At 34.1% G+C, this 16,604-nt stretch overlaps 1 protein-coding gene across 5 annotated transcripts in view; it reads right to left on the bottom strand.

The window, feature by feature from the left end:
• KDM6A (lysine demethylase 6A) overlaps positions 1 to 16,604 on the bottom strand; it is a 213,745-nt gene that overhangs the window by 24,253 nt on the left and 172,888 nt on the right. For all 5 annotated transcript variants that reach the window (XM_055337661.1, XM_055337662.1, XM_055337665.1 and 2 more), the window contains 7 exons: positions 13,185 to 13,314; positions 11,567 to 11,672; positions 10,739 to 10,944; positions 8,526 to 8,590; positions 8,376 to 8,450; positions 7,685 to 7,833; positions 1,379 to 1,493 (listed from right to left, as the gene is read on the bottom strand). In XM_055337661.1, the coding sequence (XP_055193636.1) occupies positions 1,379 to 1,493; positions 7,685 to 7,833; positions 8,376 to 8,450; positions 8,526 to 8,590; positions 10,739 to 10,944; positions 11,567 to 11,672; positions 13,185 to 13,314 (846 nt within the window). The remainder of the gene's footprint in view (positions 1 to 1,378; positions 1,494 to 7,684; positions 7,834 to 8,375; positions 8,451 to 8,525; positions 8,591 to 10,738; positions 10,945 to 11,566; positions 11,673 to 13,184; positions 13,315 to 16,604) is intronic.

The raw sequence follows: 16,604 nt of genomic DNA, 5'->3' as shown, positions 1-16,604 counted from the left end.
ATACTTTTTAGACATCATCTGCCTCTTCTAATTATCTTTGTTCCCAGGCTACTTCCCCATTTAGACAGGAAAAAAAAAACTAAATCCCAAAGATAGCCAATCTCTACTCAGAAATAATGAACAAGGATCAGTGTACTATAGCTGTAATAATATACTACTATCTCAAAGTTTAAGACCTAAAAATCTTTCTGTAGCACAGTGGAGATTGCCTACATGACACTGCTCTTTCTCTGCTACTACCAGACTGCTGATCCATGAAAGAACAGATTAAGGTAGATCAGGTTATTTCATCAGAGCATTTGAAACTTTATAATTTCATATCTTTGGCTTTCTTATATGAAAGGAAATCTGTGTGTTAAATAGTAAAAACAATAAAAGGTAATTATTTTTTGTTTGTATATAAGGAAATTTTGGATTAGTGTGGGGTTTTTTTTGGTAACTATATTTACACTTGTTAGCAAACCAGGACATTTACAGCCAAGATTGGAAAAATTCTAAGTAAGTGGAATATGTGTATAATCTGTTTTCAGGGCCTCTCATAATATAAATGTTTCTGGTGGTTCCCCCTTTACCTTCTTGGGGTGGGGAGAATAACACCAAATACATGTATAATTTATGTTTTTAACCATAATTTTCCAATGTTATTACTAGCTAAAAATATCAGGTGCTTATTACATAATGGAGTGCTTTCAAAAAAAAAAAGCAGAGAAAGTTTCCATTTAGACAAATAATTAAGTTTAAACCAATGAAAGTAATTTCGAGGTACCCTTTAATACAAGGTAAAGAAAGAAGGAAAGGCTATGTCTAGGACATTAAGGAAAGGATACTTCTACTAGGTGAGTTCCCTCAATTATAGAAAACAAAATCTGAAGCAGTTGCCTAGATTTTGTAAAATTCTTTTATAGGAATAGTTGACAATGTAGTTTTAAAAAGAATTTATATCATGGTGATAGAGCAAAAAGCAGTATGTTCAAACTTGAGTTATTAATCTATGAATCTGCTCAATTATAGAATTCCTTCTATAACCATCCACTTTTAAAACCATTTATAGTAAAATAATTTTTCATGAAATATAGATCTCCCACATGAGCAAGTATTTATGCATCAATTGTTCAATTAACCTAATAAACAACTCAACCTTCCTATTTTCTAAATTCAAGACTGTTACTACTGGAGTGGTTTTGAGGCATCTTTCTCAAGTATTCTCAGCAATGCAAAGGAATAGGTTTGGAATCAAATCAATTTAAATGAATTTTTTGCTGAATGGTAAGTGAAAACTGGTAATATACATTAGGATATCCAGCTTATGGTAAACTGTCCTTTACAAGGATTGTTTTTGAATAATTACATTTAAAGAAAATTTAATTTGGAAACCTACTTTTCACAGAAGTCATTCAGAACACCCCAGTAACCTTCAGGGACAACAAACCATTCACAGTCACCTGGACCAATATTTATATTAACTGAACAGAAGTTGTTATTTTCTTGATGACCTGAAATGAGAAAAGAAAAATAGTAATCAGCATACTGTAAGTTCTATAGAAAAATGTGTCTTAAAGACCTCGGAAATGTTCAACACAGGATGTTCTGGTGGTATTCAGCCGTTTGTCATTAGTTCTGTATCTAGTTCTAGAGCAGAGTTTGGTCAGCTCCTAACTTACTGCAGCAGGTAGTCTACACCATGAGTAAAAGCTTAGGTTCCAGAGCCAGGCTTCTAAGCTTATGTGAACCTGGGCAAGCTGCTAAACCTTTCTACCTCAGTCTCCTTATACAGAAGATTAGAAAATAACAACTCCCATAAATCAGTGGGTTGTGTGAAGATCCATGAAATAATGACTGCTTTGAATACTCCCAAATCCATGGTAAATAATAAGTATTAGCTATTTATTGATAACATTACCACTTCTTTGTGAACTAATCCTATTTCTCATGCACTGTATTGGGACATCAGTAAAGAGGCAAGAAATCTGGTTTTCAAATGTAGCTGTGGTAGTATTGTCAACAAAAATGATGGAGCAGGGAACTCTGGAGAACTCTTCGGAAACACTAAAAAAAAAATAAATAAACCTAGTAAAAACTGCCAGAGGCAACCTTACCAAAACTCTGGGCAACAGTCAAAGGTTTATAGCAAGTGAATGCTTGACCAGAATGAACTTAGAACACAGTAGGAGACTTTCATGTTACTTTAACTTACCTTATCCCCAACCACATCACTAGTGTGGCAGTGGACAATATGGTAGTCTTGTGTTCCTAGTGTGAGTGTCCCTGGCTCTGGAGGGAGCAACGTGGGTCTTTTTCCCAAAGAATTATGTTTTTGTTTCGACCTGACTGCAGTTTGTCCAAAAGCTTCACTCTATTTAGGGCAAGTGGTTCAGTGAAGAAGGTTTCCCCCAAACACTGAAAGACCAATGAAGAAGCTGAAGCTCCCAGGGGCAAAAACAAAGAGTTGGGGCAAACAACAGACACACCAAAGGCCTGGAAAGAAGAGCTGGGGAGTGAGATGTGGGGAGAGAATAAGGACTTTGAAAAGTTCCCGTGAATACTAGAGAATTTAGAAAGCCACATGCATACCCAGAGCAGGGTAAATGCTCAGAAAAATTTTAACTTCTTGCTAATCTTTAGGCTCAGTGCAAGCAAGGTGGTAAAGGCTAAAAGTACAATTGCAAGCAGCATGCCTCAGTGTAGAAGGAGTGACTCAAAACAGAGGCCATCTGCAAAGGCCTGGAGAATTATTTTTTTCTTTTCTTTCTGTTCATTTTTTCTATTCTTTTCTTTTTTTGGCACAAAGCATTGAAGGAATCTCTGTCAGGTCACTGGCTAACTGCTGAGATAATGGAACAGAGATTTCAGTATCCACACATGCCAAAGGATATAGTCTTTGTGAAAATACTGTAGACAAAAATCACTAAACAGACAACTGTAGCCTGCAACAAGCAAGAACAAACCCTGGAGAGGGAGAATCTGATATTTATAACTGCCACATGATAACATTCAACATATCAAAATATTAGCACTGTACTAGGCTGAAGGAATAGAGGCTTCAGGGACATGTCTGACAGAAAATAGTCTTTTTTCAGGGAGGGTAACTCTCAGTTTGCTGTTACAAAAAATTATAAGGCTTGCAAATAAACAAGAATGTACAGCTCAGTCACAGGAAAAAAAGGAAGAAGAAATAATTAAAAAAAAACAAACTATTCCTCCGAAAGCACAGCCATTGGAATTAATACCCAAACTCTTTAAATCAACTGTCTTAAATATACTTTAAGAGCTAAAAGAAATCATAAATAAGAACCACAGGGAACAAGGAGAATGATGTCTCAATAGAGATTAATAATAAAGTGACAGAATTATAATAAATAAAATTTTGAAGCTGAAAAGTGTAACTGAAATTAAAAATTCACTAGTGGATTTCAAACTGCAGATTTGAGCAGGGTAAATCAAGAATCCACAAACTTGTAGATAGGTCAAATGAAACTAACCATTCTGAGAAGAAAGAAAATAGAATGAAGAAAAGTCAACAGAGCCTAAGGGACCATCAAATACACTAACATATGCATTGTGGGAGTCCCAGAAAAAAGGAGAAGGGACAGGAAGAATATATGAAGAAATTATGTTCAAAAACTTCCCAAATTTGACAGAAGATATTTATCTATACATTGAAGAAGCTAGAAACTCCAAAGTAGGAAAAACTCAAAGAAAAAAAATTGAGAATTCCATACCTAGCAAAACTATTCTTCAAAAATAAAGAAGAAATTAAAGACATTCTCAGATAAATAAAAGCTGAAGGAGTTTGTCACTAGCCAATCTGCCATATAAGAAAATGTTAGAGGCTGAATTTTCAGGCTGAATTGAAAACAGTGACAGTAATTCACAGCCCTATGATGAAGAGGAAAGAACTAGACTAAAGGTTTAAACATAAGTTGGAAGATTCATACTTTCCAATTTTGAAACTTACCTCAAAGCTACAGCAATCAAAACCAGTGTGGTAATGGCATACAGATGTAAATCAAGGAAAGAGCATCAAGATTTCATAAATGAATCCATACATCTGTGGTTAACTGATTTTCAACAAGGGTGCTAAGACCCTCCTATAGAGGAAAGAAGAGTCTTTCCAACAAATAGTGTTGGGACAACTGGACAGTCATATATAAAAGCATAATGTGGACCCTAAGCTCATATAAAACCACATATAAAAATTAACAATATGGACCAAACATCTAAATACAAGAGCTAGAACTATAAAAATCTAAGAAGAAAAATAGGGGTGAAACTTTACAACATTGGATTCAGCAGTGGTTTCTTAAAATGAGACAGAAAGCACGAGCCACCAAACAAAAAATGGATAAACTGAACTTCAACAAAATTAAAAACTTTTGTGCATCAAAGAACACTATCAAGAGAATGAAATAACAACTTAGAGGACAGGAGGAATATCTGCAAATCATATATCTGATAAGGGGTTAATATGCAAAATATAACTCCTACTACTCAACAGCAAAAGGACAAAGACTGAATTAAAAAATGGGCAAAGGACTTGAACGGACATTTTTTCAAAGTGGATAATACAAATGGCCAGCAACCACATGAAAATCCAAACCACAAAGAAAAACAACTCCACATCCACTGGGTTGGCCATAATAAGAAAGAACCAGAAATTAATCAGTGTTGGTGAGGATGTGGAAAAATTGGAACTTTCACATATTGCTGGCATGAATGTAAAATGGTACAGCTACTGTGGAAAACAGTTTGGTAGCTCCTCAAAACATTAAACACAGAATCACCATATGACCCAGCAATTTGAATCCTAGGTATACAACCAAAAGAACTGGAAAGAGGGATTCAGACAGATACTTGCAACTGAATGTTCACAGAAACACTATTCACAACAGCTAAAAAGTGGAATCACCCCAAATGTCCATCAACTGATGAACAGATAAAATGTTCTAAAGCCACACAATGGAATATTTGGCCATAAAAAGGACTGAACCATTAATATGATACAGATAAACCTCAAAAACATGCTAAGTGAAAAAAGCCAGACAGAAAAGAGAATATAGGATTCCATTTATATGAAACATCCAAAACAGGGAATTCCACAGAGTCAGAAAGCAGACTACTGGTTGCTAGGGGTGGAAGGAAGGGGAAATGGAAAGTTAATGCTTAATGGGTACGAGGTTTCCTTTCGGACACATGAAAATCTCTTGGAACTACATAGACGTGATGGCTATACAGCACAGTGAATATACACTAAATGAAACTGAACTGCACACTTTAAAAGGATTAGTTTTGTTGTGTGATTTTTACCTCAATAAAGAAAAATATAGCTGCTCTCACCACACCATGTGTTTTTTACATATGATAATACAATATGAATATGGTACTCTTAAGACTTACAAACTATCTCTTACCATGGGTAAATGGTTGGAATTGCCCATGGTGTGGATTCCAAAATAAAATTTAGCACTAATTATAATTAGAGATGCTGAAATCTCACCATAAAATTCAAACCGTTTTGGGGGTAGAAGCTGAGACCATCTCTAGTTTAGAACATACATGACTGATCATAAAGTCCACGAAACAGGTAACACTTACATTTACCTATGTAACTCCAGGAACAAAGTGTTTGCCCCATAAAAAAGTATTCAAAATAATTTTCAAAAAATTGAACTGAACTAATTACATTATCCATTTCTTCTAAGACTAAGTTGTCTAATACGTTAACCACTTGAAATGGGGTTTAAATGAACTGAGATGTGCAGAAACTATAAAGTACACACTGGATTTCAAAGAGTTAATATAAAAAAAACTTGAAAAATCCTTTAACATCGATTACATGTTGAAATAAGATTTGGATATATCAGATTAAAATTATTTTCACTTATTTTGTTTTACACTGAGATGACTACTATACAATTTTAAATCATATATATGACTTGCATTATATTTCTGTTAGACAGCACTACCCTAAGTGAATTCCTCAGAGACTTCTTCAATGTTCCACAGGATACTTCTGAAAAACTAATGCCTTATATATAAACCAACAAAAAACCTAAAACAGCTCAGACACAAGTGACAAGAGGTAATCTACCAAGTTTGCTTTTCCCAATTTGTAATGAAAAACTGTATTCCTTTGAGTTGAGGATATTATTTACATAAAATAATTCAAACTGGAGAAGCTTTCAACTGAAATGAATCTTAAAAGAACCAATCCAATACTACATACATAAGAAAAACAAACTCTTGGGGCGCCGGGGTGGTGCAGTCGGTTAAACATCCGACCCCTAGTTTTGGTCAGGTCCTGATCTCAGGGTTGTGAGATCAAGCTTCATGTTGGGCTCCATGCTCCTTGCAGTCTGCTTGAGATTCTGTCTCTCTCTCCCTCTGACCCTCCTGCTGGTGCTCTCTCTAAAATAAATAAATCTTAAAACAAAACAACTCTAGAGAGTTCAAAAACTTGCCTAGTATTTACATCTGTATCTAAATGGCAAAGTGGGGAGCATATAGCTCTTCTGCCTTTTATTCCAGAACGGTTTCCCCTTTACCCAACTATGGATAAAATATCACAGAATTGGGCTTCCAATGGCCCAAGGATAAAAACTACTACAACCTAATGGCTCTAATCCTGGCTGTACAATAGAATTCTCTGGGAAACTTTTTTTTGTTTTTTAATACTGTGCCTAGATCCCAATCTCCAGAGATTAATCAACTATTTATTTCTAAGAGATTCTAATGAGCAGTCAGGACTTGGAATCCACTGGCCTACATTACCCAGAAGCAAGCAAAGGCCTATTTTAAAACAACTTTGTAGTTATAATTCAATAAGCAGGTGACAAAGAAGAAAGCAATCTGGTTTTCAAACTACTGGCTGCTTCAAGTAGCAAATAGAAACATTTGATGATGATATGGAGCCTATAGGCATTGGTAAATAAGTGAACTTGTTATCACCAGTATCTGCCTTATTGTTAAATATTTTGAACATCACTCCAGAATTTCATGTCAATCCAAGGAAACCCAAAGAAGGTGGTATATATTAGTGTTGGACAGAATTTTAAGTTTAAAATCAATGTAATTCATTTTAAAAATGAAGAAAAAGATCCAGAGAAGGAAATGTGACTTGCCAAATGTGACAAACACAGTTGGCAGAAAGTCCAGATACCAGGAGGCCTCTAGTAATGTCTCCACATCAAGTGCTTTGTGTGAACTGTATATTGCAACCCAATTAGAGGATTACAACTTTGACTTCCTTATTTAAATGAAATAGAATGGAATAGACTAAGAAATATATTATTCTATGAAACTGTTCTTATATACACGTGTGTGCAACAAAGGCATAGCATATATTTCCTAGTGAGACTATGGCGGGGGGGGAAAAGTTTAAAGAAAACTATATCCTATCACTCTGCAGGAGATGGGATCAGCAACAGTTTGTAAGCCACAAGGACTTTCCCAGGAGTGTTCCAATGACCCCTTTCCAGATTAAATTGCTATTGTTTCAGGACTATTCTACTAAAAAAAGAGAATATAAAAAGGAAAAATCTTAATAATACAAGTAAAAACCTTATAATAGGAGCAATCCTTTCAGTTTCATTCACTATAAATGAAAAGAATATGGTCGTCTTTTGCATGTTTCACATTTTGATTCTGTTTTTCAACTGTAGAAGATACGTTAGTTCATACAAGTTACCTGGTGTTCTGCTTCCTGGAACTTTCATGTACAGTTGAACTGTGTTCATGCCCAGTATGGTATGACCAACGTGGCTTAGAAGATTTCCTGCTGATACGACACGCACAAAAGCAGGAAGTTTAGTCAGCTCATGTAGCTGCAACTTCCATCTGCAATAAAATAACAGATCAGGAGTGAAATCTTGCCACAAATATTTGTAGAAGTTAGCCACTTCTTCAAAAACTTTGTGTCCCAATCAGAAAACCAATGAAATCTATAAATATTATACTTCACAGGAAAAAATGCAATAGCTAATTTTTTCAATTTTTCCGAAGAAAACTTCCTAACGAAAAGCATAAAAATTATTGAGTTTAAGAACAAATAAAAAATACTGAGTACATGAAAACCGGACTTATTTTTATAATTGTTGTATAATTCTGTTTTATAAAATTATTATACATTAATCATAAAATGTAACTTTATGATTGTGTACTTAGCCTATAGTCAGGGTCATGAAGAAAACCTGTACAAGAGTTTTAAGTTAAAGAAAATCAATTCCTTGTAAAACCTAGAAAAAATAATTTATCTAAAACTTGTGTATCAATTTAGAAAAATGACAAGGAAAGAGAGGAGGAAATTGTAGACAATTCTCAATCTTTGTAGAGGAAACCTCTTTGCATCAGGTCACAGAAATACTACTATAAAGACTTACTTTTTGTCATCAGACAGGTCAATGTTGGTCCCAAACTTTATGGTTTTAAAGGGTCCTTTCCTCCTTCTCCCAGAACTTTAAAAAAGAGATACAATATTAGAAACATGCCTTTTAAAGAGAAATACTAAGTGGATATTAAAAATGACTTACTTATCTGAAGATGTAGATTCACTATCTGAGTGATCTTTATGGTGACTTCTTTTCTCATTTTCTTCCTATAGATTAAGCCAAACACATTCTAGCTTAGTATCCCATAACCAGCTATCCTTTCCAACATGCAACTGCAAAGTTCATACCTAGATTGCTGGTATTATCTATGCTTGGAAACTAAGTATCTATAGGCCTCTTTCACATGAAAATTTCTTCAAAGACCACACATTAAATAAAAAACCAAGGAAAGTCAATGCTCACCACTCACTGGCAGGGTATCCAACCTCCTTAGTCACAAAGTTATCTTCCTTCTTAGTAACATTCTTCTATAAAGGGAAAAACTTATAGATTCTCATTCTTGCTCCAATTTTTTTTTTAATTGAAAGGCCTAAGAAGTATCCATCTTGATTACAAATTTTCTAAACTAGTAGAGGCCTGTGCATGTGTATGTAGCTATATATGTATAAGGGTAGAAAGTAAGATGTTCTCTATTCTTGATTATGGACATTTGTCCATAAGGGAAGAAGTCTTCCCTGGGTTAAATCTCTTTTTCCACAATGAATTATACACGAATGGTAATACACTTAGAACATAAGGAAAATAAGTGCTGCATAAACATAGGTGCTTTTCAACGCAAAGATTATTATTATTTTACAATCTGGGGGCCACAGACACAGTATCTCTTATACTGTCCTACTATTTGTGTGCCTCCACAGCACACATAATGGCATCTTTTCTTTGGTTATGTATCTTCTACCATATAAATATTCTGCCCCTTATGATCTTTGCTTTAAAACTCCTCCTCCTGGGACACCTGGGTGGCTCAGCAGTTGAGCATCTGCCTTTGGCTCAGGGTGTGATCCCGGGATCCGGGATTGAGTCCCACATCAGGCTCCCTGCATGGAACCTGCTTCTCCCTCTGCCTGTGTCTCCGCCTCTCTCTTTCTCTCTCTCTCTCTCTCTCTCTCTCTCATAAATAAAATCTTAAAAAAAATAAAACTCCTCCTCCAAATTTTCCTTTGGTGGTCCCTGAACCTTGATTATTTATCCTACTCTGAAAATAATACTACCTCACAGTTGAAGTATCTCAAAAGTTTGAACTACAGATTTATTCGGACAATGAATTCATTGCAACTCATTAAAGCTGCAAGACAATTCTGATTAGAGGAATTTCTTTGTAGGATATAGGGAATGGTACTAAGAAAGAAATACAAATATACCATTCGTAGGTACAAATGTTGCCTTCACTGAAAATGTGAACTCAGGGCAGAATTTTAAACAGATAAGCAAATCTAATGAATTACAAATTAAAGACTTCCAGGCACATATCAAGTTTCAGCTGTAGGATATGTACAAAACAACTTAGTAATATAGACAAGTATTTGAATAATACATTTAATAAACCCATTTTTTTGTGGATATTTTATGTTCACTTTGTGGGAGATTTCACAAAGTTCTCATTATAATGCTAAAGGATTTTAGTTATGATTCACTGCTGAAATGCCTGAGTCTTTTAATAATAATCCTCTGGTTATTTTATCCATTTTGTTTTTAAATTTTCCATATATTTTGAAATGATTTATGCCTCTCTTTCAGTTTTCTCTTTCAGATTGAGGCCAGTAAGAGCAACACTAATGCTTCCTGGAGGAGTTACCAGATAATACTAACCTAGTAGAGGAGAAAAATGGGAAAGCACAAAACTAGGAATTTTGCAAGCATAAAGCAACCTTGAGACTTACTTTATTCTCTGTTATCAGTGGCTCTCAGTCAGAGGCAATTTTACCCTCCCAAGGGATATTTGGCATGTCTGGAGACCATTTTAACTATTACAACTGGGGTAGAAGGTAAGGGGTGTGCTCTAGGTGTAGAAAGAAGTCAGGGATGCTACCAAACATGCTACAATACACTGGACAACTTCCCACAACAAAGTATTATCCAACTCAAAATGGTAATAATGCCAAGATTGAGAAAGCCTGCTTTAAACAGAAACATCCCAGGGATGAGGAAGACATCTCACTAGACAATAACAATATTTACTTTATCAACCCATAGGGTTGCTTAGACTTTACTAAGAGAGAACTGCACAGCACTTACACAGTATTTCATGTAACTATGAGATGCTAACAAAAGAAACGCGCCCTTTCAAAATAAAAGAACATAAAACAGTAACATATTTTTCAAAATAAAATAATGTTCAAGGAGTAAACACTTACCCTCAACGATTCCTGAAAGGAGGAGGCCTGGTACTGTGCATATTTAGCAATTGTAGTATGAGATCGATTACTTTCACAATGCCAGATTTTCTTTGTTCCAGTAGGATCCCAGTTTTCATCTGCTGGTTGCAACAACTGTGTCCTCACTTCCACCATATGTTCATTGTTAGCCTCCACCAAAGTTTTGGTAGAGAAAAGTCCCAGGTCTTCATAAATAGATAAATGTAGTTAACAAATGAAAATTCTATTTGGAATAATACATTAAAAGTGTTTTTATTAAGAAAAAAGGAAAATGTTTTATGTCATTCTATCCAGTTCCTCTAAAAACCAACCAGGGCCTCTGCACACCCTCAGCTTCATGCCAGGCTTACACACACCACACAATGAAGTCCCGGGCTTAACATCAAGCCATTGACAAAGGTAGAATCAAGGGGCCAGACAATGAAGTTTCACCTACTTAATATCTTCAGGTGCCAGGAACTACAGTACTTATTAGTAGCACTGAATTTTATCTACATTTTATATCAAAAATTATTTCATTAAATAACCTAAATCACAATTATAATTATATAATTATACCAAAATAAAAACTAAATTTAAAAACCACCAGTAAATCGCCAGGAAAAGTGTCATTATATCTTCACATTATGGATTAAAGAAGTGATATACAATCTTTCCGCCCCCCCTCTCTTTCTCATAGCCAGAAAATATTAAGATGAAACTATAAAAACTGAAAAACTTAATAGAAATAAGTTTTTGCCAGTGCTTTAAAAGTCAGAGATATCAAAGGAAATAAAAAACTTCTCCTTTTTCTTATTTAAAGCTTACCCAACTTAAGAGCTCCAGCAAGGCCACGTATTACCGTAACGGGGTTGTTTGGATTTGTACAAAATTGGTGTAATGGAGGAAAGAAAGCATCACGTTTATTTTCCAACTGCAAAATTAAAACATATGGTTAGATCTCTGGAAAACAGACATTTAAATATTATGCCAAATTCATATTCATTATTTATTGCAATTTCAACAATGTACCCCATAATTTGTTTTATATTTTACAGCATTTTATCACTATGTCTTTTGATCCCAACTGTAATTAGATAGTAACCACATACATTCCTCTTGTCCACTGTATCTTGAACAAATATGTGGGAAGAAATAAAATTGAAACTTCAAAATCAAAGTGATTTAAATACTCAATTTTAAAAGGGAAGAAAATCCTACCATATGCTACCAATGTGGATGAACCTTGAAGACACTATGTTTGGTGAAAATAAGGCAGTCACAACATAAAAAACTGTGTATAATTTTACTTATATGAAGTATCTAAACTAGTCAACTTACAGAAATATAAAGTGGTAGTTACCAGGGGCTGGGGAGACCAGGGAAAAGGGAGTGGCTATTTAATGAGCATAGAATTTCAGATTCCCAAGATGAAAAGGTTCTGGAGAAGTGTTTTGTAACAATGAGATTACTTAATACTACTGAACTATATACCTAAAAATGGTTAAGATGCTAAATTTTGTTATGTGGGCTTTTTCATCACAGAAAGAGAAGATAAAGCCATAAAAGATCAAAGTGCTTTTTAGAAATATTACTAAAGTGAAGCAGGCTGAAGACGACCCGTAAGACATAAATCTTAATCTTGCATTTTCCTTTCTCAGACTCCAGTTTAAAAGTTTTATTACACATTTATCCCAGTGATTCTCTTACATACTGAAGAATCAATAAATATTGGTTGGAGGAAGGATTAATATGACAACATTTGGCCTCTAGAGGGCAAAAATAGGGACAAATCTCCAAAAATAAACTTTACAGTTTAAATTTTTTTTCATCTGGGGTAGAACTGGGAGGCTGGAAGGAAATGGGTTATTAGGAGGACCTACTTGGGAGAAACATAAGAGAATTGCTGACTGAACTTTTATCAACTTCCTACTTCAGATGTCTAAATGTCCTTACAATAAAACATCCAGTTTTAAATAATCTTTTAAGTTTCTTTTAAAAAAATGAGATCCCTATTATCACATTTGATGTACTCAAATGCCTTTTTTGAATGTAATTAAAATGTATATTTTTATAGATGCATAAAGCAGAATGAATGTTAAGGGAATGTTAAGGTCTATACAACTAGTAGAATGCAGGTTTAAAACCCAGCCTAAGTTACACCTTCGGGTGGTTTTTGACTAAAACTGTTCACAATTAGGGTCAATAAGAAGTATTTCTCACTGCCCTAATGTGATAATGGTTAATAACTGAGGAGGCATGTTTTAAATGCTATTATGAAGTCTTTTTGAATACATCTTTTTATCCCCCAAAACATTAAAGCTACTGTGAATAGTTTTAATGTTTTCTAAAGGACATCCATATTAATTTAAAGCAAGATCTTATGAAAGACAGGTAGGTGCAAACACTGGCTTGATTCATTTCTACTCAGTCAATTCAGACTCACATAAATACTAGGTGTAGGTGGATTCAACTTGTCCTTTGGCAAGGGAGGGTATGGTGAAGATGGTGGTCTTGGAGGCGGACATTTATCCAATAAAATGCTACTGTTAGATAAGCCATTTTTACCTAGATTCCTTAAAAAAAGAAGAAGGAAGAATAAATCAGCTGTACATTTATTTAGAAAACAGAAAAAAAAAAAAGTCCTGAATTAAGTCCTAATTAAGTTACTGGGCAGTTGCACGAATCCAGGAGATTTGGATCTATCAGAAAAAAACTAAGAACAATTATTAACTTCAGCAAATATTTCGCTTCGTTCCTCTATTTCCACTTAAGTAATAGAAAAAAATACAACACATGAATTAATGATGACATTCCTTATTTTGCTCATAACTTTCCAATTTATTTTCTCCACCTGAAGAACAAACAATGAACTCCAATTTTCTCTCCACCATCTTCTACCATCAGATTCTTTCCATTAAACATTAAAACAATAACCTGACCAGAAAGGTGTAGATAGATAACAGTAAAAATTGAGTATATCTTTCTTCCTATGTCTTATCTCAGCAATTATAACCACAGTACCTTTGTGATAATTCTCAAACCTGAAAATATCTGTACCTTTTTTTCCTCTCAAATCTGTAAAGAATTTTTCGTGTAACTCCTTGACTAATAAAATTCAGCAAGACTTCAATCTACTAAATTTTATGGAAATTATACTTGTATTTTTAATGAGGCATATAACTCCTATAGTATTCTGATTAATTATTACTTACTAGTAGTTGGGGTTTCTTCCCTTTAATGGGTTAAAGTATCATGTTTAAGTTATAAATACTTCAAATATGGCAGACTTATTTCCAAACTCTATTTTACTGTTAAAATTTTTTTTTACTAGTTCTTAAAGTGTATACCCAAATCAGAAAATCACTAGTGATATAATTTTATGCTTTCAGTTCATTCCAGGTTAACTTCACCCAATTATTACAAGTTCAAAAATAATCAATGCATTAAAATAGCAAGAACTCCTAAAACACTAAAATTTCAGTTAAGAATTTGAAAATTGTAATTATGGGAGTTAAACAGTAATTTTACTTACTGAAGAAGTAATTAAAAATTTTTCATCATAAAAAAAATTTTTCATCATAAATGATAGAATATAGGTTGAAACAAAATTAATTTCCCTTATCTTGCTATGTTTTTGCCAACCTGAGGAAAAAAAAAAAACCTTACAAATCAGCCTGTTTTGGTTGGCATCAATGAAAACTAAGGCTTGAAATTCCACTGCTACAAATCTTTGAGATGTTACACTAGACAGAATCACGGATGTCACTTTCTTAATTTCTTTAACTATAACTCCAAGTAAAATAAAAGAGTTCACGGCAGGTCTCAAAGGAATGAATTAAGTTTAAAGTAATCCATTATTTAAAAAAACTGTGTGAAATAGTTATTAAAGTTAAAATTTAAGTTCAACTAACAATTAAGGTTAAAGGTCAAATAAATGAAAATTCTACCACAATATCTCTCAACAAAGCATGAGTGTCCCGTACATTTAAAGACAGGCATTTAAGTTTTTAAATTTAGGTATAAAAACATGGGACACGCCTGGGTGGCTCAGCGGTTAGGCGCCTGCCTTTGGCTCAGGTCGTGATCCCAGGATCCGGGATTGAGTCCTACATCAGGCGAGGAGCCTGCTTTTCCCCTGCCTATGCCTCTGCCTCTCATGAATAAATAAATAAATCTTAAAAAAAATAAAAATAAAAAAATAAATTTAGGTATAAAATCAGTACTAATTTATAAACTCTATGAAAGTAGAAATTAGGTGGGTGGTTGACACTGGTAAATCAACAATTCGAGTATTATCATTAAATCAATGTAAAATAAACATTCACTTATACATGTAAATAATTAGTTTTCATGCTGAATTGTTTATCTGCCACTTTTTAATTTTGGAATCTAAACAAAATATGACTCCAAATAAATAAAATTTGTTTTCCAGAGCAGGAGATGAATGTACTATATAGTAAATGATTAATATTTTAAGGAATTGAAAGATATGGACCATGCATTAAAATTGTGCCATAAAAGAGCATCTCGTGCTAATTAAATGTGGCCCTCAAGCTTAAGCTTCTACAACATTCTGGACATTGAGAGATGAAACTGGAAAACAGGGTTTGATAGATTAACAGAATTCTGCCTCCATCATTTCTATAGTTCTGTAACAAAAGAAAAAGGGAAATGGGAAAGTATAATAATGAAAAATTCAGCTGCTTTTATTTTAAAATAGGAAAGAAAAAGGTGGGGGGAAAAAAGGTGAGACATGACTAAGGGAGCAGATATTGATTCAACCACCAAATGTCACAATTGCAATTTTAAACCATAAAAGCAGCAAAGGCACTGTAATCGCCTTCTGATGTATAGCACTGGCTACGATAATTCTAAGATAAACCAAACAAGATTCAGATTAAAAATAACCAATACTTTAAAAAGTAACTATATATGTGGAAATAAGAGGGCAGTCAGAATAAACCATGTAATCAAACTGTATCTAGCAGTTTTTTATTATAGTGCAAATACTGACTCCCTGATTTTTGGAGGTCAAATCTGAAACAGGAATTTCCCTGAAGGAACTGATGTAGGTGGTTGTCCATACAGTGACTACATAAGGTTTTTGCACTGAAAATTCACTTATTAGTCTTAATGCAAAGGACAGAACTGTGCATAACGGAAAGACTTTATCTTCTGGACATGTAAGTATTCAACAATGTTTATAATACTTCAAAGCCAGGGTAATGAAACTGTAATAGAACAACGCAAAGTGGAGAAAGACATTGAAGAAAGAAAATATTGTACCATTTTAAATCCTTTTCTCCCGTTTTGAAACTTTCCCCAAGCGAAGTGGAGTAGGAAACAGTCATTGCCCAATTCTTTAAAATATTGGCTTGAACTTGTTTCAAATTTACCCATATCATTTTGTAGATAAATGAAGAAGTACTCTGTGAGTAAACCAATCTACACTTTAATTATCTTCAGTTATGAAGCTCCTAGACCAGAGACATCAAGTCTTTTGCACCTAAGTCACCTTCCTCTTCTAAGTTCTGGATTCCTGCCCAACACAGGACACCACCAATAAAACAGAAATGATAAATCTGATGCCTATCATTTGCCATCTTGACTTCTAAGGATTTGTATCTGTAATTTATCAGAGCATTTTTGGTCTCTTTATTAATAAACCAAGGCCTACAGTTACCGAAATAATCCAAGCAACCCTGGATCTATAGTGTTTTGATATATCTAGCCACTTACATATGTGTGTGTCTGTACACACACATATACATACATATGTACATGTGTATATAAAACACACACACATACATATATATATAACCAAGTATCTGTAAAAAGGCAAAATTATTTTAAGAGTTAAAAG

The sequence above is a fragment of the Nyctereutes procyonoides genome, unplaced genomic scaffold (genome assembly GCF_905146905.1).
Source record: "Nyctereutes procyonoides isolate TBG_1078 unplaced genomic scaffold, NYPRO_anot_genome, whole genome shotgun sequence".
Classification (NCBI taxonomy): domain Eukaryota; kingdom Metazoa; phylum Chordata; class Mammalia; order Carnivora; family Canidae; genus Nyctereutes; species Nyctereutes procyonoides.
The sequence above is the reverse complement of the archived record's forward strand: the minus strand, read 5'-3'. Positions and strand labels throughout refer to the sequence as shown.